Source organism: Oryzias melastigma, unplaced genomic scaffold (assembly GCF_002922805.2).
Source record: "Oryzias melastigma strain HK-1 unplaced genomic scaffold, ASM292280v2 sc00305, whole genome shotgun sequence".
NCBI classification, from domain to species: domain Eukaryota; kingdom Metazoa; phylum Chordata; class Actinopteri; order Beloniformes; family Adrianichthyidae; genus Oryzias; species Oryzias melastigma.
In genome coordinates, this window is record NW_023416915.1 from 32,917 (window position 1) to 55,731 (window position 22,815).

A 22,815-nucleotide genomic window follows, 5' to 3' on the forward strand; every position below is an offset into this window, starting at 1 on the left:
AAGTTCACTGAGCTGCAGTGGAGACATGTTGCAGCCCAGCTCCCTTCTCCTGGTCTGGAGGTCCAAATGGTGGTTTTAAAGGCTCCCTCCTTCAGGTCCGACCAATGGGGAGCCACGCCTCCAGCACCACACCTGAAAGAAATCAAGACAGAAAAACACAAAGATCCACAAAACATATACAGAAGTCCCATTCTGACAGAAACTCCACAAGACCAAAAAGAAAATAAAACCAAATACGGCCACAGCCGTAACAGAGACAATTTAAAAATGTACATAAAATGTTATTAAATACAGAGTTTAAAATTAGCTAAAAACTCTGTTTAAAAACTGGTGAATAAAATTGACCTGGAAGTTGGGACGGATGAGTAGTCAGACCTAAACAAAATAAATAGACGCTAATACACCTGGCGGGCTGCATGGTGGCGCAGTGGTTAGCGCTCTTGCCTCACAGCGAGAAGGCCCCGGTTCGACTCCCGGCTGGGACCTTTCTGTGTGGAGTTTGCATGTTCTCCCCGTGCATGCGTGGGTTTTCACCGGGGACTCCGGCTTCCTCCCACCGTCCAAAAACATGCTTCATAGGTTAATTGGTGACTCTAAATTGCCCCTAGGTGTGAATGTGAGAGTGAATGTGTGTGTGATTGAGGCCCTGCGGCAGGCTGGAGACCTGTCCAGGGTGTACCCCGCCTTCGCCCATCAGCAGCCGGGATAGGCTCCGGCACCCCGCGACCCCGAAAGGGCAGTAGCGGTTGAGAAAATGGATAATACACCTGGGCCCGTTCCAAGAAGCAGATTTTGTTGGAACTCTGAGTTCGTAAACTCCAAATTCACCAAAGCTCTGAGTTTTCGGTTCCAGAAAGAGAGATAACTCAAACCCGGGAAAGTGGGCGAAACCAAGCCCGTTCCAAGAAGCGGGTTAAGCTGAACTCAGAATCAATCACTATGGTAACTGAGTCTGTGAACGAAACCTGGTCAGTAGCAGGTTTCCTTCAAGAAACTTAGAGTTCTCTGTGGTCTCCGCCCCTTTTTAAAGTGACGGTAGTCTAAATAGGACTTCCTCATTGACATTCAGAGATCAATCAAATCAGAGACGTCACGTTAACACCACGCAAAAACCGAAATGGCCTGTCCATTCATCGAGGATCCTGTGGACGAGGAGGCTGGATTAATCCGGAGGGAATGCAATTTACGTCGGGAGAGGATTTTAAGGCCACGTGTCGATTGCCTGGCGCTACCCAATACATTTTTATTTGAGCGATACAGTTTTTCCAGGGACTCGCTATTATATATTCATGATCTCATCCGCCCATACATCACACACACCACCCATCGAGGCCGCGCTCTGACATCTGAGCAGATTCTTTGTGTAACACTGCGTTTCCTTGCAAATGATAGTTTCCTTTATAACATCGGGGATGCCGAGCACACCAGTAAGGCCGCAGTCTGCAGAATTGTCCAGAAAGTGTGCCTCGCGCTCAAGCACTTCTTACACATATTCGTTGTTTTCCCTGGGCACAAACCCCTTAGAGTGATCAAGGAGGAGTTTCACAGAATTGCAGGTTAGTGGTATTGTATGTCGTCCAGTATGGTCATCTTGAAAAATGATCACTTAATTAAATCTTGCTCAGACATAGGACAATGTATAATGAAAATCCCCCCCCCAGGATTTCCAAATGTGGTTGGGTGCATTGATGGCACACATCCCCATAATTGCACCTGCCATAAATGAGGGGGACTATGTGAACAGGAGGTCCGTCCACAGCATCAATGTGCAGGTACACCAACTACTATAATCGTTTATTTAAAGAACATAAATACAATTATCACAATACTGGGACTGATATGTATCTGCTGCACCACAAAGATCATTTGTGATGCTGCACATGTCATCACAAACGTGGAGGCAAAGTGGCCTGGCTCTGTTCATGACTCACGCATATTCCGTGAATCAACCCTGAGTAACAGACTGCAATCTGGTGAGTATATGCCCATCACACTTAAAGTTAAAGTTTATGGAGTCGTGATTTGATGTGAATTTTCTTACAGGTGAAGTTGTGGGCTTTCTACTTGGGAATAGGGGTTACCCATGCCAGCCCACACTGATGACCCCTCACCCAGAACCTGAAGAAGGCCCTCAGCAGCTCTTCAATCAGGCTCACAACAGGACAAGAGCCCGGGTGGAGATGACCATAGGCCTGCTGAAAGCCCGTTTCCAGTGCCTTCGTCACCTCAGAGTGAGACCTGAGAGGGCCTGTGACATAATTGTGGCATGTGTTGTTCTCCATAATATTGCCATTATTAGAGGAGAGCAACACCCTGCCATACAAATTCAAGAGCCAGAGGACGATCCCATCCAACCAGCAGACTACCAGGACGGAAGGACTGTCAGAGACATGATCTGTCGCAGTGCATTCTGGCAATAGACCACCACCTCCACAAGCAATAAAAGAAGGACACTGAACTCAAAATAAATTTATTTGGATCCATTTATTTCCTACAAACACAAAAGCAACAGTTACATTTCAGGGTTCATTTAACATTTTAATGCACCTGTAACTTGACACTTACCTCTAGTTTGTGTTTTAGAATCAGGATCTCAAGATCTGTCTTCTCAATCTGACGGTCCAGTAATGTGCTCTCTTTGTCATGCTTCTCTATCTGTTTGAGAAGACTTAACCTGTATAAATCCCTCACTGGCAACTGTGAATTAAAAAATGAAAATTGGTCCATGACATTGGAAATGATAGATATTCCAGATGTGAATTCTAGCATTTACAGAACATCACTGAACTGAGCTCATCTGAGCTGCTGAGGTTGTTGGAGCCTCATCATTCCGTTCTCCCACACTCTGGAACAGAGGGAGCATGATGACGTCAGTATAGGAGGTGAATGTACATCCTTAAGCAACTCCACACATAAAATTCAATGCGACTGTGTAGACAGTCTGTGATCGTTACCTCTGTTGATCTCTCTGTGGCTGACATAGTTTCAATGTCGTCACAGTCCTATGAAGACCAGCATTTTGTTAAGAGTCTCTCTATAGTAATACCTGTCTTCATTTCACCATTCTGTAGGGGAGTACTCACAACAGCCAGAGGTTCTGCTGTGGTAGGAGGCTCCAAAAGGGAGATGTTGCCAGCAGAATCTATAAAGACCAATAAAATAAGTAAATGACATAACAGAGTGTAATATTTGGATATCATAAGTAACCCATTCTAAGAATATATAGGAAGGTCTCTAACATGAGACATATGCCCTCATGTCGAGTGGAGTGGCTCCCTCAGAAGAACTCCCCCCAGGAATCCCGTCAGCCATTGGTCTCCCTGTGTTGATGCTGAGGGCCATCTCCTCTGCCTCCGTCAGTGGTGGGGGGGCAGGTCCTCCTCCAGTTTTTCTGGCGTCTGCCCTCTTTCTGTTGGCTGAGTGGAAGTGAAATTATGTCATTTTGTGAATACAACCATGCTAATTTGGCAGCTGATGTGCTATTACTTTGAGCCATTTAACTTTTTAAAATTTATTAGGGTTTGTAAAGTTCAGTAGTCAGTACATGACCAGTCGCACCTTTTTGGATTATGTTTTTATATTTCATTTTCAACTGCTGCCAGGTCCTCTTTATGCCTGCTGGATTGCACCTGAAATACAGACATATATATGCATTTCTGTGTTGGATGCATTTAAGAGGAGCATTATGAGGAACAAAACTGTTACTCTTGATGACATATTGGATTGCTTATTGACCCTGACTCAGAAACTCCCTATATCAACCACAGAAATTGATTATGTAATTGCCCTTTTGATTTGTTAAGAATTCATGCAATTACGGAGATTACTTGTGTCAGTATTGATGTGAGGATATAATCTTTAATTTAGAAAATGACAAAAGTATGTTACTGCCATTATTTTGTACTCATCCTGAATTTAAATGATCAAAATATATACGTACGCATTAACTCTGGCAGCGATTTCCTCCCACGCCGACTCTCTCTGTTTAGCTGCTGCAGCAGTGTTGCTTTTCCTCCGGAAAACAGGCTCGTAGTCAGCATATGCCTGCAGGAGCATGTCAATTTCTGACGGCGTGAAGTATGCTGCTCTGCTAGTGTTTGCTCCCATTGCCATGGTGAATCGTGCTGTCTTTGCTCCATTGATCAGGGCTTTTAATGGTCGTGGCGCTCGCACCTGATTCTGGTTCCAACAACTTCAAGTTGATTGACTCAAACATTTTCAGCTGTTCAGAAACCCAAAACTCCAAGTTCACAGATTTTGAGTCCAGTGACTCTTAGTTCAGGTTCGAACTCCATTTGTTGAACCTGCTTCTTGGAACGGGCCCCTGGGTGAGCAAACACACACACGTGACGGCCAAGCCGGAACACACAGGAACCACCACCTGCTGCTACTTCCTGACTCCCAACTTCTGCAATAAAAGACAAGGAAAACAACTACAAATGACTTGAAAAGTTAAGACAAAAAGAAAAGAAAAATTAAAAATAAGGAGTCGACTTTGTTTCAGTGCGGGTCGTGGAGTCCCTGCAGAATCCAACAGATTGTTGTGAGAACGCAGAAAGGACAGGGCTCCACAACACCAGAACAACTCCAGATAAAAATAAAAATGACAAATAAAATGAATTAAAAATGATTTTCATAAAATACAGTTCCTTCTGGTGGATGCCGATGGATCAGGTCTTCAGCGCAGGAAGACACTGTCAAGCCTGGACACCAGAACAAAAGATCAAGCAAAGCAGCAGCCTTTAGCAAAGGGGTGGAGTCAGTCACCAACGTGATCAGACAAGGTGGCCAAGCGTGCTGAAATGACGTAAAGTTTGGAAAGCCTGCGGACACCTGCAGCAGCCAGGGAAGAGCTGCCGCCCAACACCGCAGCAACCAGTGCAGAGAAGGAGCGGGGGGCACGCAACGCCGTCAATCCACTTTGTTTGCGCTATGTGGCCCGGCAACAACAATGCCGCTTACAAAGCGCCTAACACAGGATCCAGCCTCACTTGGGATCTGCGCAGTCTGCAGCAATGTGTCGATCATCAGAATGACCCTGCGCAAGCCCTTTAAATACACACCTGGTAGACTACCTAATTGGCTTGTACCAGGTGCGTCATCAAACAGAGGAAGCTCAGCCTTTTCCTTGCCACACAAACATTAGGAAACCCCTTTAAAAATGATACAAAAACATTTCAGAACTATCAGTTTTTAAGATTTTAAATGTGAAAAAAAACTGACTGTCCGACAGTTTAGTGTGCAAGATGAGCTTCAAATGGAAGAGAACGTTAATCGTTTTATTTCTGTCAAGTCAACATGAAGGTGTTTTAATTTCTATAACAGTCTACACCGGTCTACCTCTGAGCAGATGAAAAGCAGGTTTTTTCTCTGTGAATCAGCCCATTACGTCAGCAGTTACGGTTTATCAAGGGGAAGAAAGGTTAAAAGCTTAACACGGGGTTGTGGTTGAGGACTTCCAGTCAATGATTTCAGGAGCAAAAGATGTATTCTTTGCGTCCAGCTCCGGCTGGGGGAGGGACTTCATTTTCAGTACCATGTTTTTTTTTCTGTGGCCATATTCTCTAAATAGAGCTCACAGCTTTAACCCTTGAGGCGTTGCCGGTGACGCTTTAACCCAAAATCTTTTCAGCCACTAACACAATAATTCCAGTAGATTCTGAAGGAGACAAGCAGTGTGTTCAGATACTCAACTTCAGCACATCAACATCGCCTGGATGAATGAGAATATTCATCAGCATAAATCTAACTGTCTTTTTGCATCAGATGACCACAGAAACTCTGTCTTCTTCCAGCATAAGCACAGAGGGCTGCAGAGTCTGGAGGTAACATCACACCAAGAAGAAGAAAACCGCAGTAATCCTAAAATAGGAACAGGATTACATCAACTCTAAATTATCCCGACTACGAGAGAATCTAAACTGACCAAATCTTGGAGGAACAGATGGAAAGTTTTTCTCTTTTTGGTTCAGCCAAACAGACCAGCTGTGATCATCCTCATCATCCACCTGGATTTGGAGAATGAATTCTATTTACTTCAAGATTTAAATATTGTAAAATGCGTCGTATGGCACAAATAAAATTACTGCCTCCTCAGATGCAAACACACATTGACTTGTTATAGTTAGAAATAAAAAAAGTTTTCTTTATTGCTCTAACCTGCATGTGTCAGGGCTGGTGGAGGACCCAACTGCAGGAGACCAGGGGCCCGTTCCAAGAAGCAGGTTTTGTTGGAACTCTGAGTTCGGTTTCAGGGGGGGGTTACCCAAACTGGTCATTCATGCGATTACGGAGATTACTGGTTAAATTAGTAACAGATCAAAAACCATTCCTTACTCAACAAGAGACAAAATAACCTTCCTGACATTATTTATTCATTATTAGAAATGATTCAAATAACTGCAGATATTTTCTCTCTGTTCTACCGCTGCAGCTGTGTTGCTTTTCTTGATGAAAATGTTCTCCTATAGTCGCATATGCTTGCAGGAACTTATCAATTTCCGCTGCCGGAAGTACAAAAGAGGTGTTTGCTCCCGTTGCCATGGTGAATCGTACCGTCTTTGCTCCATTGATCAGGGCTTTTAATGATCGCGATGCTCACACCTGGTTCTGGTTCTTCAAGTTGATTGAATCAAACATTTTCAGCTGTTCTGGAACTGAAAACCCTGAGTTTGAGAATTTAGAGTCCAGTGACTCCAAGTTCAGGTTCGAACTCTAAATTTGTTGAACCTGCTTCTTGGAACGGGCCCCAGATTTGGTGGCAGAAAAACAAACATTTACTAAGTAAACTCAAATATGACAAAACCAGGAGAACAAACCAGTGACATCACAACGCAGTACTGAAGACCAGACACTTAAATAGGCTGAGGACAATTAACTACATGAAGACACCTGTGGGTGATTTGACCTGAACATGGTGAGACTGACAGGGAAAACAGAACAAGACAAAACCAGATCACAGAATCCTGACAGCATGTTTTGCTTGAACTTACATGTTTTTCAGTAGAAGGAAATATTCCTTTATCAAGGATGTAAACTAATAATTTGACAAAAGCTTAAGAAAATGTGTTTAAATGTTTATATATTTTACTCAACACAATTTTAAGTCAAGACTCTAAACTTAGAGGTTGAGATTTTACACCAACAGAGACATCTAGTGGTCACCAGCGGTAGCACGCGTCACATCATTTATCATAGAAACATCAGGAAACTATTTCAAGTATTCAAAGCTCCTTAAAATCATCCAAATGTGTCAATTTCCCAAAAACAATTCCTCTAAAGATTTCAGATTTTCTATTTTAACAAAAGAAGCTTTTATTTTGACGAGTTAAGGGCATTCATGTACAAAACATGGTTAAAAAATGTATTTAAGACAAAACATTGAGAATCGTTGATTTATCAGACAGTTTCCAGCTTTAAAACACAAGATATTCAAAGAGGGATTATATTCAAATAAAAAGGTTTAAAAACATGAAGCCTCACATAAAAACCCTGCAGATTTTTCCTCTCAAAACCTGGAGTTACTTCAGACTGTTGATGAACTTGGCGTGCTCCTCTCCTCGCGGCTGCAGAAGCTCCGCCCCTATCTTTGGTCCAGTTTTTTCCTGCAACAACGAACACATGAGTTAAAGATTCTGACACACTGGACCCGGACTGCAGTTTTCTTTCAGTGGTGAAGTGGGTTATACCTTCAGCATCCCGTCACGCTCCCACTTGAACAGGCCGCAGTTGCTGGAAAAGGAAACCCAAACATGAAACCCAAAGACCTGATGAGCAGCATGGAGGCGCCGCATGCTGCTTTTGTGACCTCTGACCTGCAGTGTTTGTGCGGCAGTCGGTCCAGAGCGATGGCTCTCTGTCCGCAGGGACACCGGAAGAACCGCTTGACGGCGTCGTGCCAGCGCAGGTCGTGGCTCTCCTGGACGCAGCGATCTGCTGGCTTAAAGTAGGTGTAGCTGCACTAAAAGACATCAAAGAAGAAGAAGGCAGATTTAAGAGCTTTGATCTGGGTTTGGGGGACATTATGGTCATCTTATTAAATTTACGGTCATATTTCCCAAAATGCCACCAGGGGGCGACAGATTCTCCAGTGTTTATCTTCTTTGATTTACTGGAATTTCTTAATTGTTAACACGATCAATGGAATTCCAGTAGATTCTAAAGGAGAAAAGCGGAGTTTCTTCTAGTAACTCTAGATGATCCGTACGGTCCACCAGCAGGTGATCTCTCAGGCTCCGTACCTTCTTACAGGTGACAGCTCGACACTTCATCTCCTTGATGCCCTTCATCTTCTCCTCCATTTGCTCCTTCTTCACCAGAGCATCGAAGTAGCGCTCCTGCAGCTGGTACTCCGCCTGAAAAAAAGACCACAGGTTAAATATTCAACCAGGTGACAGTCTTTGCGGGGCTCATTTGTAGACACAAGCGTACTGCTTGGAGGACGATCTCATGGCGAGATTTAGCGTTGAGGATCTTTTGGAACTCCTCCGACTGGATGTAGCGCAGCTGATCTCGCTTTTTCTTCTGGGCTGGCTCCTCATCTTCAGCGCTGACATTTTCTGTACAAGAAACACGAAGAGTGGTGGTTTGAATCCAGGGGCCTGCAGCATCACTCACCTCCTTCAGGGGTCTGGGGGGGTTCAGTCACCTGGGAGGTGGGAGGCCCTCAGGTTCTGAACTATCTCTGAAATCTGGCTCAAAATGCTCTAAAACAGCAGGTGTGACGTTAAAACAGAAGGGTCAGGGCTGAAAGCAGACGGTAAAAACCTGACAGTGTTGACTTTATCAATACAGAACTTTAAAAACTGTTCAGAGGAGTCAGGCAGCAGAAATCACAGGAACTTAAAAGAGACAAAAAAGCTTTCAGGATCTTAGGCTTGCTGATGTTCTTAGACACAACTGGGTCTTTGAATGTTTCACAGCAGCCTGAAACTCAGTCAAGGAGTTTTTAAAAACCTCTAGAGAAACAAGAAACCTGTCTTATTTTGTCGTCATCCATGACTGTTGTCACATTATATTGGTCAGAGTTGCGGTGAAAATGTGGAACAAATCACAGGTTTGTTTGAATTTGTGTCAACAGTTGTGATCAGAACATCATGAAATCCTGGAGCGTCTGGTTTGTTTTGAAAGGATATCTGCTATAACAGTCGTGTAGTCCAGGACGTGTTTCTGTACCTTTGGGTGAGCTCCGATTCTTCTCCACTCGAGCGCTGATCTCACTGTTGTTGCTCCTCTTCCTCTTCAACGCATTGGGGTCCTCTTTCTCAAGCCCCGCCCCTTTGGCCCTGAGTTTCCTCAGAGCGGCCAGCTTGGCGGCTGACAGGCTGGACGATGCAGCTGGAGGCGGGCATCCATCGAAGAAGAGGATGTCGTCGCCTACGGAGAAACCTCGCCCCAGGGTCGGGGTGGGGGGTACGGCGGGGGTTTTGGGAGCATCAGAAGCTTTGAGCGGGGACACCACCCCTCCTGGAGTCTGAGGCGACGTGGAGGCACCACTGCTTTTCTGCTGCAGTCTCTCATTGGCCCTCCGTCGCTGAATCTCCTGAAGCTCTCGTTGTCTTTGCTTCTGCTGCTTCAGCAGCTCAGAAGCTGAGATGGACTGAAGAGGAGCTCCAGCAGGACCTTTGGAGACTGAAGTTGGAGAAAAACGCTAGGTTGATTAATTATTAAATACTTCAGATTTCTTAGGGCCAACAGTCCAAAACAAAGAGGGAAAGCAGTGGAGAGAAGCAGGCGGCGCTATTGAGCTCCCACAGACGTGGAACTAGAAGGAGCTTCGACCAAGCGGCCCTCACTAAAGTTCTACGGTTCACCGGAACAAAGTTTTCAGCGTGTATGAGCGTCAGGTTCCAGACAAAACCTGAAAAACTTTCATAAACTTTCATAAACTCCAGAGTTTCATGAGATAGAAATCCAGCTTTCATATCCTCAAGGGTCAGAGTTAGCCCCGCCCACACAATCTTACTTAGACCCGCCCACTGAGTTTGATTGGACAGTTTGACAGATAACATAATGAAACGATGTGCCGGGACCATGAAATCTTTTATTAAATCATGAAAGAAATGCTGCTAAAATCATTTAAAATTGAATTTTTATTAAATATTGACACATCTAATGACATTTATTTAATATCAGTTTTAAATAATTAATGGCACATTTATTTAACAATTTCCTATTAAATACATTCATTCAAATTAGTCCCTTTGAGTCCACACTTGCAATGAAATAATTAAATATGTCATGAAATATGTAAATATGCCTTCCAATAGACATTTTAATATTTAATGCCACACATATTTAAATATTTCTTTATCAATTTAAATTGTATTTATTTAACCCAATTTTTAAATAATTTGACACATTTACTTAATAGCGTATATATATTTATATCAATTTGTCTCACCTTGTTCTCCATACTAAGTAACCACTTTCCATGAAAAGTCTATGCTGGAGCAAGATTCACCAGATTTACACCACTGTAGGTGGCGAACATGAGCTCGTAAAAAATGTAGGAAAAAAAAGAAGAAGAAGCCCCTTCCTGCTTGTCCAGTGTGAACACGCGGAGCTAAACGCTTGTTCAAGAAGCCACGTTTAGCGGGTTCTTGAACACTGGTCACATCCCTGCTGTGAACGTAGCTTTTGGAGATGAACACAGGAACGAAGATTACTGGACACATTGAGAGGAGGAACAGTAGTGATGATGGGATTGTAAAAACCAAGAAAGAGAGGAAGTAGGGATGCAACGGATTACAGCTGATCCATGATCCGTGCGGATAACAAGCCATGTGTACCGTGGATTTATTCCAAAAATAAATTGTAGGCTTTTATCATGTTATTAGGCCTTTTTCCTGTTTACTGATCTGAACCGTGACTCTCAAACTGACGCCTGACTAACACATGCTCCATGACCTACACTAGCACTTCGACTGTTCACCCAATCATCATGAATCAGATGATTCTGAAGCGGAGAAAAGTGGATGTTCATATCGGCTCTATGAACATAAAGTGTTGCATAATGACAAAAAGCTGCTTTTCTCTGCTTCAGGATCTGCTGGAATTACGTTAATCATGTAAACGGTTGAAGAGTGAAAGAACACTAGAGCTAAAACTCTGGTAATAAAGGGTTAATTGTCCAACCAAAGTTTCAATAAAAACTCTGAATAAAAGTGAGTTTATGACGTATAAATAAGGTCTGGGGATCACCTGACTGGCTGCTCCGTGCCAGGTGCCGCTTCAGCTGCAGAGCTCCAGGAGTCGGCAGTGACATCAGACTCTTGAATTCAGTGGAGCAGCCAGACACTTCACCAGACTGCATGGCTGGAACATAAAAACAATGAGGTGCAATCAAGCAAATGACAATAACCAAGTGAGATGTACAGTCCAATAGAGTGAGGCCGGCTGTAGCGGTTGTAGCTCTTGGAAAAAGCACTCCACTGTTCATCAGATAGAGAGAATGATCAGGGTCATCTGTGATGATACGAATGGATTCAAAGTCCTGATTTCCATCAGTGCTTCAGCTGTGTTCATTCTGCAGCCGATTCCAGACGTTCTGATTAGTTGTGCTTTGAGACGAAAAAGGATTTTCCATAAGCTGGTAATGTAAGAATTTGTATTTGTTCATAAACGTTCCTCTTTTGCTTTGAGAAATCCATAATTATGTCAAACTGTTTTTAAAATCAAACTAAATTGGTCTTAGAAGGTTAATTTGCCAAATAAACGTAACCAAGTCTTGTTGAATTGAAGCTCAAACCGAGTCTGCAGTGAAGTTCAGCTGGTGGTAAAGCAGAAGAAGAGCCGGCAGCTCCTACCTATCTGCTTGGCCCGCCTGACCAGCTGAGCCGAGCCGTTCACAAACAGCTGCTCCAGAGTCTTCTGCTGAGGCTTGCCTGGTCTGGAAGCAGTTCTGGAAAACACGTTTGTTCAGGAAAATGAGAACTGTAATGTCAGTGTCTTTCAGAAAGGAGACCGGAGATGATCTGTGTGCTGTTGAGTTAAACATTTCACTTTAATGTCACATATTTACAGTAAACTTAGTCTAGAGTTTGTTGTGTTTAGGGCAGGGGTCACAGAACAGACGTAGTCTCTCCAGTGCGTCTTCCCTCCACTCTGTTGGACATCCCTGGAACACAATGAGCTAGAGGTGCGTTCAAGAACCAGCATAACAGCAGACGCCGCACTAATCCACCTGTCGATCTTCCCTCACTGGTGAAAATGACTCCAAGATCCGTAAACTCCTCCATCTGGGGCAGGAGCACTTTAACCACCCATAGAGGACAGACTACAGAAACGCTTTAGTTCACAACTGACATTAATGCCAGTTAGCAGTGGATGCAGTTTATTTTTTACAGGCAGAAAAGACGCTATGAAAGACTTTTTGTTGACTAGATGTAAAACTATGAAGTTGGATTTACCACCAGGCTTGTGGCTTGATTTGATTCTGTTGTACACTTAACTATGTTTCTAAACCAGGGGTCCCCAAACCTTTTCCTGTCAGGGCCACATAATTGTTTTCTTCTCTGATGTGGGGGCCGGGTCGGTTCGTATGCTAAGAGAAAAGTGCAGTAATCACAGCCTAAACGTAAAAATTTACGGTTTTCCAGAAACCAACACATAGAAAAATTTTAAATAATTAATCTTTGTAATCTTCATAGAAAAAAACAATATTAAAACATTTCAAAAACTAGATATATAGCAATACCTGGGATAATGCTAGCGTGAATGCTGTAAACTGATGAAGGTGATACCTAGCAAAATATTAGCTAAACTCCAAATTAGCCTAAAAAACCGAAGAAATTCTAAATTAGCCAAAACAGCTAGCATGCAGCTGAAATATTAGCTAATCTCCAAAATAACAAAAAAATGAGAAAAAGCAAAAATTTGCCAAAACATCTAGCATATAGCTGAAATTTTAGCTAAATTCCAAATTAACCTAATAAAACAGGTAAATGTGTAATTTAGCTTAAACAGCTACCATAAGGCTAGAATATTAGCTAAACTCCAAATTAGCCAAAAAATTGAAAAAAAAGCCTAAATTAGCCAAAACAGCTAGTCTGTGGCTAAAATATTAGCTAAACCCCAAAATAGTCTAGAAATCCTTAGTAACAGGCAAAGCAGTCAAAAAAGCTAGCATTGAAAGAGCTGAATATTTTATAAACTGAATGAGCTAAGTAGCTGAAAGTGCTATAGATGTCCAAAAAAACGCATGGAAGACAAATAATAATGATAGAGAAATAAAGAAAAAGCGAATCACTATCAAACCAATAAATATTCTCTCCTCTCCATCATAGTTCAGACTGCAGAAGGCTAAAAAGTCACGTTCTATGTGGTTCTCGATCGGCGTTTCAAATGTGGAGGAGGGCCTGATCCGGCCTGTGGGCCGTAGTTTGGGGACCCCTGTTTTAATCCAAAGATCATAGTAATTATTTTATCTCCAGCAGCTGCAGTAAAAACGTTCAACCAGATGTGTCATCTTCAGTCTTTGATGTATTAAACATTTTCTCCTCTTCGTCTGCCTTTCTGTGCAATAATAAAACGATACAGCCAATTAAAAGACAACTGGAAACACTTTTTCTCTTTTTTGGGTCAAATTGGCCAATCAGAAGAGTGCTAGTTTTGTTGTGGGTGTGGCTCAAAGATGACATGTTTTTAACATATAAGCTGTTTCTTTTTTTTTTAAAGCATAGATATGCACAAACAGCCTTAAAGCGAACTGATGGATCTCTCTAAAAAGAAAACATTCTAGTGCTTGTGTTGTGGTCACTCACAGCGCGGTGGCGCAGGCAGAGGACGACACACCGCCGTAGTAGAAGCCATCTTGACACAGGCGCTGTCTCAGGCCGCCCCCCTTCCCCTTCAGGGCGTTTGGGGCTTTTCCAGAGAAGGAGGACTGCAGCTCCGCCCTCTTTGAGCTCATCTTCTTGTACTGGGCCTGGACGTGATACTGGCAGTACTGGCACTCGTACTGCAGGGAGGAGCAAATAGTTAAGGGAGGAGAAGGAGGAGGAGGAGGAGGAGGAGGAGGAGGAGGAGGAGGGACGCAGCTTCATTCAGGACTCACCATGTTGACTATGTGAGAACAGGGCTCTCCGTTCTTCTTCACGCCTTTGCAGGTGCCGTAGTCCTGAGCCTCACCCAATACCAGCACCTTCTGTGGGTGATCCACCGTCAAGCTCACCTGGAATATCAAAAAAGAGATTTGTTTCTAAATAAGATAAAAGAGTTGACATGAGTGTTGAAACACATCCATAATATAGAAATTCTCCTCTGATTCTTCAGCAGAATCTCTATTATTTGAAGCGTTCTAGAAGCGTTCCCTCTTTCTCCAGATTCCTGTTTGGTCGTTTGGTTTCACTCACTTTGATGCTTTTAAAATACTAAGCTATTTTCTTTTGTTTTTTTATAATGAAGGAGAAAAGCTTCAAATCCTTTGTAACATTCGTTTTCTTTGAAGTCTAAAACCCTCAAACTTTCAGCTAAACATGGATAAATACTTCTAACATTTTAGCTGTGCTTAACATTTAAGGCCAAACCCAGACCTGTCTTTATAGCTTTGGGTCTAATAGTTATATCTACATTTCGGATTCTGTTTATTTCCAAACAATGTTCTTTGAATTAACTAATGTAGATTTCATTTAACATCAATTACTTGCAATTTGCAAAAGTTATTTTTGCTTTCATCTATATCAAATAATGTTTTCTTTGATTTTTTTTTTTATTTCACTTATTTTATCCTGCTTTAACTTAACTACAGAAACTAAAAAGTCAGGAAAAATATTTCAGGATATGTATCAGGAAATATATAAATTTCTAAGATTTCGAAGCTATAAGTCATACTTTTATTTTTTTATTTACGGTTATTTCTCCATCAATATGATTGAGTGTTGGGGCCACCATGAAAAATATAAACTAATATACAAGAAGAAAGTTGTAAAAGTATGAGAAATTTTTTTTAAAAATGTACTAGAATAAAGTTGCAAAATTATGTGGAAAAAGTTGCATTTTTAATGATAATTTTACAAGTTTATTCTCGCAAAATTTAGTCTTTTTTTCATAATTGTACAACTTTATTCTCATATGTTAATCTTTTTTATTTTCATGGGGGCCCTAATACTCCATTATAACTATAACAACCTCTTTCTTTATTCCATTTTAGTAATCAAAGATGCAGTTTACACATAAAACATTCACATACTGCCAACAAAAAGTTATTTTTCTGCTGAAAGATCCTAACAGTTCTAGAACAACAAGCTCTGAGGAAAAGGAGCTCAGAAATAAATCAGGAATGTCTGCTTTCATGGCTTAAATCAGGGAAAGGCAACTGGCGGCTAGCCTCCTTATTCAACATGACCCTCATACGTTTTCAGACGGTGTTTCCTCTACTGTAGAACTAATTCCAAACTGTAATTACATAGTTTGCCTGCAGATGGCGCTCGCAAATAATCTGCAGTAGGTGGCCTCCAGTGAAGAAGACAGGTTTATAAATAAAGCTTACAAAGCTTTTGGTCTCATTTAAAGTGGTGCCCTTTTTCCTATCTTATCTATGAAGGTGTGCAGTCCTATCCGGCGGATCGGCCCTCTGGTAAGGATTAAGAAAAATTGTGGCCCTCCCAGGCAACTTCACTGCTGGGGAGGGTTAATAAGGGCCAGTAACTCCAAAGCATCAACGTAACCCTTTAATAACCCAAAAAAAAAAAAAAAAAAAAAAAGTATTTCTTCTGCAGCTTATTGCCTTGGTACGGAGCCCCTGGAGGGACATAAAAGTAAAAAAAAAAAAATTGAAGTAAAAAAGAAAAGATTCTTTTTTTAAATAGAAAGGACCAGGAGGATCACTATAGTGTGAATGCTTATTAAACATTGTCAGCAACGCCTCAGGTGTTAAAGGGTTAATTACGCTTAAACAATTTAACAAACTGAGTTTTCTAAAAAGACAAACAATGGTTATCAAACAAATAAACATGACTGTCTTCCAGTCCCTAAACTTGATTTAGAGGAGATTTGTGGTAATAACGAGGACGCTCCATCTGCTCACCCCCTCGTATCCGTCCTTCTGCTTCATGGGGTTCGGGTTAAGCAGCCCGATCACCGTTCCTGGTTCCAGCTTCCAGTGCTCCTTGTGGACTTCTCCGAACAGAAGGAGAGAAACAGACACGTCCAGGTTGTGGAGGTCATTGAGTTTCCAGATGCTGAAGGTTTTTCCCTGCAAAGAGAACGAACTCTGTCAGGTATGGAACATGAGTCAAGCTGACGTTTGTTCTGATGTGTCAATTTACAAAAAAGAAATCAAAGTGTTTTTCACCCATAATTCAAAGTAATATGCAGTTCTCAAAGCACATTTCATTCAGAAATATTATTTTGTTTAAATATCATATTAAATAAAAATAAAATCAATTGCTTTTTTTTTTGCAATTGTGTTTTGTGTCAAAACCGTTGACTGTATATATGGAACTGGACAGAGCTGAGTGTGATGTCACCCATAGATAACGCCTAACCTCTGGCTCAGTTCTGTCGCCATTCTTCTGCTAAACAGATTCCGCCGTTTGGAGCCAGACGACAGTGATTGGTCAGAGTTGTCAGAGTTGACTGAGGCCTCTGATTGGCCAGTTTACAACTTGAAAAAATATCATGGAAAGTTAGGTGGTGTCATATGAATATTCTAAACGTTTGACAGATTCTCAGGAGCCCGTTTTCAAGTGGTGGGCAGTGGCCTTCCAACAAGCTCACTCTTGATAGGATGGCAGTGTTTGTACTGTGAAAAAATGGCGGCTAAATTGACTTAATTTGGTTAAGGCGCTTCTTATGGATGATGTCACACTCACTCTGTCCAGTTCAAAGTTTCAGGAGATGATTTAAAGGTATTTTGGGATATTTTCCAGAATTAGCCTTGAACTCTGTTTAAAATAAATGGAGGAAGTTCTTTCTTTGATGTAAAAATTCCAAAACCTCTGTAAATTTTATTGGTGTCAACACTTGAAGCATAAAAGTTTTGGTTTATTCTGCAGCGGATTTTCCTAATGTGGAATTATGAGTCACTGTCAAACTTCTGTTTTCTAATGTCTGATGTTTTAAAACTGTTTTTGAAACAAAAATCTGTAAAAAAAAAAATAAATAAAAAAAAGATAAGACCTGAAAGAAAAATCTATATTCAAAGCATTCCCAGTGGTATTTTTAATAATGATGATGCTGTCATTTTCAAGAACATAACTTCTCCAGAGTGGCAGGGGTTCATCAGAAATTCACCTCTAAGTTGTGGGCGGGACCGTTGGCACAGAGCAACCCCGCCCTCTTCCCCTCCCTGCTCCTGAGAGCTCAGTGAAACGAGTGTGTGGACTGCCCAGCATATTTTCTATGTCACAAATACGATCACTTTCATTCTGCATCTCATTTGTCTGCTTCTGATTCACAACTTTTGAATAAAGAAATACTCAGAAATGCAGTTTTAGGATTAATTTTCCTGATATATGTCCTCCATCATGAGAAAATGCCACAGGAAGTTAAAACAAATTTTTATCTTAACAGGACTTTAGGTTTTATATATTCAGAGTCTTGGTTCAGTCTGCAGAAGTTTTCCAACCTGGATTTAAGAGTCAAACGTCTGTTTTATCATGTTTTATGTTCTGTCTTTGATTTCTTAAAACAATTTTTGACCAGAAGTATGGTGTAAGGGAGCTGTCAATAGAAATTTGTTTTCATAAATACAAAGTTGCGCATAAATATATATTTTGTTCACAAGAATATATGAATACTATATTTAGTTTTGAGTTTAACATGTCTCTTTAGAATACGACTTTTCTTTGTCTTGAATACAAATTTGTCCTGTTCACAAATCCGTCACGAGGTCACAGGCTGACACATGGAGTCCAGAAACATTGATTGATCAAACTGTGCAATCCCATCCATTATCTTAACCTGCTATCCCTTTCAGGGTCAAGGTGCTGCTAGAGCCCGGCCCGGGTACTGATGGGTGAAGGCAAGGGTACACCTGGACCGGTCCAGGACCTGCAGCGGGAGCGTCCGCCCCACCTCTCCAGGATAAACTGCCCGGCTAAGTGAGGATCCCTCATGCTAACATGCTGCTGCTGGCCGGTGTTGTGCTAAGGTACGTTCCCCCTGCCAGAATGATGACTGACACTGGGGAAACAAATTCTGTTAGGGGACGTTCTTTGGCAAAACACCAGCACTGGAGGGCAGTGGAGATAACTTTCCTGCCATCGTAGTTTAATAAATGAGTCGCAGTGCGCATGCTCTCCCAGTTGGATCGATGTTTCTGGACTCCATGTATCAGCCTGTGACCCGTGACGGATTTTTGAAGACAAATTATTATTCAAGACAACGAAAAGTTGAATTCTAAAGAGACGTGTTCAACCTAAAACTAAAGGTTGTGTTCATATTTTTTCTGCAAAGTTGTGCACAAAATATTAATTTCTACACAATTTTGTATTTCTGAATATATTTATAAATTGTTCTTCTTTTTCTGCAGACACTAATCACCCAGAGCTCAAAAGTAGAAGCTGCACAGCTGCTTACACTGCGATTGCTTTGTGGCGTTGCCTTGTTAACCAGCACACCAAACGTCACCCAGTCGCTGTCCTCCAGCTTCTCCCGCGTCAAACGCTCCGGCACCTGCGACAGGCGAATCAGCCGCCGGCCAGCCATCTTGTGGTCCATCTCGATGGAGGAAACCCGCGGCTTTCTGAAAGCAGACGGAAACCGAACGCGTGAAGCTAAAAGAAAACAGAAAGTCTGTCATCAGTGAGGAGTTTATAAGACCTGAGTCGGAGTCCTGAGTATTTCTCAACGGCCACGTCTTTTGGGGGAGGAGGAAGAGGGGCGGGCTTAGGGCGCCCTGCTGATGCAGCTGGTCTGCTGGGGGGGGCAGGAGGCGAGCGAACAGGAGCAGCTTTACTGTCGGGCTGGAAGGAGCTGCTGATCTTTATCTCCATCAGCGCCCCTCTGCTCTCTGAGGAGAAACCACAGACAAACAGGTTAACACAAAAACAAAGCAAATCCAGAAGAAGCATCGAGGAAATGTTTTACCAGATGATGATGCAGCTTTCGGAGGATGAGCCACTCTCGGTTTGCGTTTGAATGCGTCAGCATTGTTCAGCTGTGAGGAAAAGTCTGAGGACTCCTGGAGTCTGGAGAGTCCTGCTGTCGCTGCGGTGGATGCCAAAAAGAAGAACAGTCAAACAGATCCCTGGAAGCACAGGGAAGTTAGAAGCCCGGCTTTACCTGCTTGTGATTTGCTTCTGAGTGAGCCGGCTTGTTTGGACGGTGGAGGTGCTGCAGTGGGAGCTACTCGTTTCAAACCCTTATCTCCTTTGATAGACGATGAGGCCAAAACCTTCTCCTTCTCATTCAGCTGCTCCTGCAGCTTCTTCATCTGCTCCTGCATGTGCCGGAGGGTCTCTGGAGAAACAAGGGACCGGAAACCATGAAAGGATGTCTGAACGTGACTCAGATGTGAAAGTGTTTCAGCAATAGTGCTGCCACAAACGATTACTTTAATAGTCGACTAATCACAGAGGATTTTTTCCAATCAGTCTACAAATCGGGTCATGTACAAACTAGATGTAAAACACACATATTAACCACCATTAGCTTTAAACGAACTACAAACTAGATATATAACATTACCTGGGATAATGCTAGTGTGAATGCTGTAAGCTGAATTTGGCTGCTGAAGATGCTTGTGCTGATAGCTAAAAACACTGAAGCTGATAGCCATCTAAAATATAAGTTAAATGGCAAATTAGACTAAATTAGCAAAAATAGCTAGCATGCAGTTGAAATATTAGCTAAACTCCAAAATATCCTAAGAAACGGAATAAAACCCAAAATAGCCAAAATAGCTAGAATGCAGCTGAAGTATTTGCTAAACTCAAATCAGACTAAAAAAAATGAAACATTCCTTAATTAGCCAAAATATCTAGCATGCAGCTCAAATTTTATCTAAACTCCGAATTACCCCAAAAAACTGAAAGAAAAACAATTAGCAAAATATCTAGCATGTAGCTGAAATATAAGCTAAACTCCAAATTAGGCAAAAAACCTGAAAAAAAAAACAAAATATCTATCATGTAGCTGAAATATTATCTAAACTCCAAACACACCTAAAAACAAAAAAAAGCCTAAATTAGCCAAAACAGCTAGCATGTAGCTTAAAATAGCCAAATAAACTCTTAAAAATTGTTCAAATAATCAAAAAGCTAGCAGAATGCTGTTATAACTTTCACCTTTACTACACTCTGACTCTGTATAATATAAAATAACGACTAATCGACTATTAAATTAGTCATCGACTATTTTAATAGTTCCATTAGTCATTTAGTCGACTAATCATGGCAGCCATGTTCAGCACCTACCCTGCAATTCCTCCTTGGATCTGTTCAGGTTCTCTCCTCCATCATCCGCTTTCTCCTCCTTCTCGATGTCGTCCACATCTCCAAAAAGTTCTGCCACCACGACCTCTCTGGCCAAGACCTCCCCTTCAATGCCTTCTGTGTACTCCTCATCTTCGTCGTCTTCATCAAAGAGGCCGTCCAGGTCATCGTCTTGCTGTTCTTGTTCTTTACTCACGCCTCTGTCCTCATCTTCACCACAGAGGCCTTCCACACCAGACTCTTGTTCTGGTTCTTCACTCGCACCTTCATCCTCATCATCTTCATTGAAGAAGCCTTCAAAGTCGTAGTCTTCCTGTTCTTCACTCATGCCTCCATCTTCACCTTTGTTGCCTTCATTATCTTCCTCTTGATCTTTAATCTCCTCTCCATCCTCATCTTCATCAGAAACACCTTCAAGGTCATCATCTCCCTCCTGCTCTTGTTCTTCAATCACATCTCCATCCTCATCAAGCAGTGCTGTTAAGATGTCCAGATCATCCTTAGCTGTGGAAAAAAACGACATTTGCGTTTCCACCGACTCAAAATCATTTCAGAATCAAATGTCGCGACACTTACTGTCCATTTCAGAGGTGTGGATGCACCAGCTGCAGATTAGTGGTTTACCTGGAAAATAAAATACATCAGTATCTTGTCCTGTACCTTCTGCTTCAAAAGCAGTACTTTAAAATTGTTTTAATATATTTACAAATAAACTGTGCAGAAAAATGGTGGAAAATGCTTTTTAAAAGAGAATCATGTTTATTGATGAAAGACTTTGCAGCAGATTCAGAAGGTTTTGTCAGACAAGCCTCTGCCCTCCTCGCCCTTTTACACATTTTAAGGTAATAAAATAAATAAACTGCAGATTGTATTCATTTTTTTAAAAACGCCCTTTCGGACAGGGATGCCAGACAGTTAAGAAACAACAAGACACTTTAGAAACCGTTGAAAATCTGTAAAGAAGCAAAAAATGTTTAAAACTGCTTTTTTTTTTTAACATTAACTAAATAAATAAATCTTGAAGATAGAGTGTTTGCCCTGAGACTGGAAGGTTGTGAGTTCAAATCCTGACAGAATCCTACCAGAAACTTCTAAGGACCCGTAGCAAAACTATGCAGCTCCTTCTAGGTTTTGATCCGTAGAAAACGAGCCCAAATGGCTCTTTAACTGTTAAAGGTTACCGACTCCTGGTTTAGGTGGAGGAAAAAGGCACAATCCAAAAGGTGAAACTGCTGGAACCCCCTCCTGTCTGACAGCTGATCGTAGACTACGGGTCATTGAATGCAACAGACTTTTTAATGAGAAGCACTTTTAATAGTAATACAAAAGTAGTTAAATAGTAGTAATTAAATGCCACATAAAACAAAATCTGTATGGAAAGCTTTTATGTAAATAAAAACGTTCAAAAAAGAAAAACAATATTGATTAATTTTCATAAATACGCCAACAATTTACCCAACATTATCAGTACTTTTCTGCCATTGTCTCACCTCAGTCCATTTGTTTTGGTCAAAAGAATTTACGTTTAAATTTTGGAAAGACCCACAAATTCATCACTGACTGGATTTTCAATGGTTTTCAACTGTATAACAGAGATGTTATTTTTGATTTTCACAACTTTAGCTCCAAATATCCTGAGGCTTTCTTTAGCATGTTTTTATTTATGGCCAAGTTTCACATGCATAAAAGTAAAGTAATGAACAGAAATCAAGAATGTTTGGTTCTTAAAATAGAACTTTAACAATATTTAAAAACAATCTCAGCTTCCAAGAATATAAAGGCTCAAAAAAACACTAGACATCTGTGAATCTCTGAAATTATTAAAATTAAAAAAGCAGAAACAGCAAATATTGCATTTTTTTGTCTCTAGTTTGTATACTGTCATGTATTTTCTTCTTCTTTCTTGTCTCGTCACTTAATGTTTAAATTACTATGACAATGAGTTCTAATGTGTTGATTGCACTGTACTTCAGTACGTGCTCAATAAAAAATAAAAACGACTCACCTCAGTCGGCGGCGGCTCCGTTCGGTTTTTTTTAAAAAACGTCGTCACTTATGCAAAATGCCAAAAGTCTTTATTGATTGTGTTTCGAAACAACTCGAAGAAATCGTCTGAAAAAGGTCCAGAAACGCTCAAAGAAAAGCTGCCTGTCTGTCAGTGCCTTCATTCGCGGCAGAGAGAGAATAATAAAACTGGCGCCTCACGCAAGACCCCGTTTGTTGACGCAAAAGATTTTAGTTGGCCAAAGATTTGCCTGATCAAATTTTTTATTTTTCCTCATTTGAAAAACTGCATTTAGTCACGGAACCCCATGACAGCTAAGATATGACCACTCGTCAGTGTATATCTTATTATAGTTTAGCTTAAATATAATTATTTAATTCAATTGTAGTATTTTTTTGTGTTGAAAAATCAGGCTTTTAAAGGGCTAAAATT

The 22,815-nt window shown here is 41.4% G+C and overlaps 3 protein-coding genes across 4 annotated transcripts; 1 reads left to right on the forward strand and 2 right to left on the reverse strand.

Moving 5' to 3' along the window:
- Positions 1 to 873: 873 nt before the first annotated feature.
- Positions 874 to 2,483, forward strand: LOC112139786 (putative nuclease HARBI1). Its single transcript, XM_024262617.2, has 3 exons — positions 874 to 1,772; positions 1,862 to 1,973; positions 2,044 to 2,483. The coding sequence occupies exons 1-3, from the start codon at positions 1,671 to 1,673 to the stop codon at positions 2,418 to 2,420; spliced, it is 591 nt and encodes a 196-aa protein (XP_024118385.1). The 5' UTR covers positions 874 to 1,670; the 3' UTR covers positions 2,421 to 2,483.
- On the reverse strand, positions 2,471 to 5,323 carry LOC112139785. Its single transcript, XM_024262615.2, has 8 exons — positions 3,941 to 5,323; positions 3,559 to 3,629; positions 3,240 to 3,416; positions 3,084 to 3,142; positions 2,955 to 3,002; positions 2,789 to 2,845; positions 2,566 to 2,697; positions 2,471 to 2,491 (listed from the first exon to the last, which is right to left on the reverse strand). Exons 1-8 carry the CDS (start codon positions 4,111 to 4,113, stop codon positions 2,471 to 2,473), a joined length of 738 nt encoding a protein of 245 aa, XP_024118383.1. The 5' UTR covers positions 4,114 to 5,323.
- Positions 5,324 to 7,170: 1,847 nt separating this feature from the next.
- Positions 7,171 to 22,708, reverse strand: mcm10 (minichromosome maintenance 10 replication initiation factor). 2 transcript variants are annotated; one of them, XM_024262627.2, is made up of 18 exons: positions 22,389 to 22,708; positions 20,955 to 21,004; positions 20,361 to 20,882; positions 19,228 to 19,404; positions 19,033 to 19,152; positions 18,766 to 18,955; positions 18,523 to 18,688; positions 16,028 to 16,195; positions 14,057 to 14,173; positions 13,764 to 13,960; positions 11,808 to 11,902; positions 11,203 to 11,316; positions 9,175 to 9,630; positions 8,431 to 8,558; positions 8,241 to 8,354; positions 7,815 to 7,960; positions 7,689 to 7,731; positions 7,171 to 7,604 (listed from the first exon to the last, which is right to left on the reverse strand). In XM_024262627.2, exons 2-18 carry the CDS (start codon positions 20,959 to 20,961, stop codon positions 7,521 to 7,523), a joined length of 2,844 nt encoding a protein of 947 aa, XP_024118395.1. In that variant the 5' UTR covers positions 20,962 to 21,004; positions 22,389 to 22,708; the 3' UTR covers positions 7,171 to 7,520. The 2 variants fall into 2 exon arrangements, with proteins under 2 accessions (XP_024118395.1, XP_024118394.1); XM_024262626.2 differs by having other exon boundaries at positions 20,955 to 21,002; positions 22,384 to 22,708.
- Between the last annotated feature and the right edge of the window lie 107 nt (positions 22,709 to 22,815).

Excerpts from the sequence above, each read along its gene's own strand:
- LOC112139786 (XM_024262617.2), top strand. The coding sequence starts at position 1,671 with ATGTGGTTGGGTGCATTGATGGCACACATCCCCATAATTGCACCTGCC. Across the intron at positions 1,773-1,861 it reads TCCACAGCATCAATGTGCAG|ATCATTTGTGATGCTGCACA; the intron begins GTACACCAACTA and ends TGCACCACAAAG. Across the intron at positions 1,974-2,043 it reads GAGTAACAGACTGCAATCTG|GTGAAGTTGTGGGCTTTCTA; the intron begins GTGAGTATATGC and ends ATTTTCTTACAG.
- mcm10 (XM_024262627.2), bottom strand. Across the intron at positions 16,196-18,522 it reads CGCCACAAAGCAATCGCAGT|GGAAAAACCTTCAGCATCTG; the intron begins GTAAGCAGCTGT and ends TTCTCTTTGCAG. Across the intron at positions 8,559-9,174 it reads GAATCGGAGCTCACCCAAAG|AAAATGTCAGCGCTGAAGAT; the intron begins GTACAGAAACAC and ends TTTCTTGTACAG.
- LOC112139785 (XM_024262615.2), bottom strand. The coding sequence starts at position 4,113 with ATGGCAATGGGAGCAAACACTAGCAGAGCAGCATACTTCACGCCGTCA. Across the intron at positions 3,143-3,239 it reads CATGAGGGCATATGTCTCAT|ATTCTGCTGGCAACATCTCC; the intron begins GTTAGAGACCTT and ends TGGTCTTTATAG. Across the intron at positions 3,003-3,083 it reads CAGCAGAACCTCTGGCTGTT|GACTGTGACGACATTGAAAC; the intron begins GTGAGTACTCCC and ends TGGTCTTCATAG.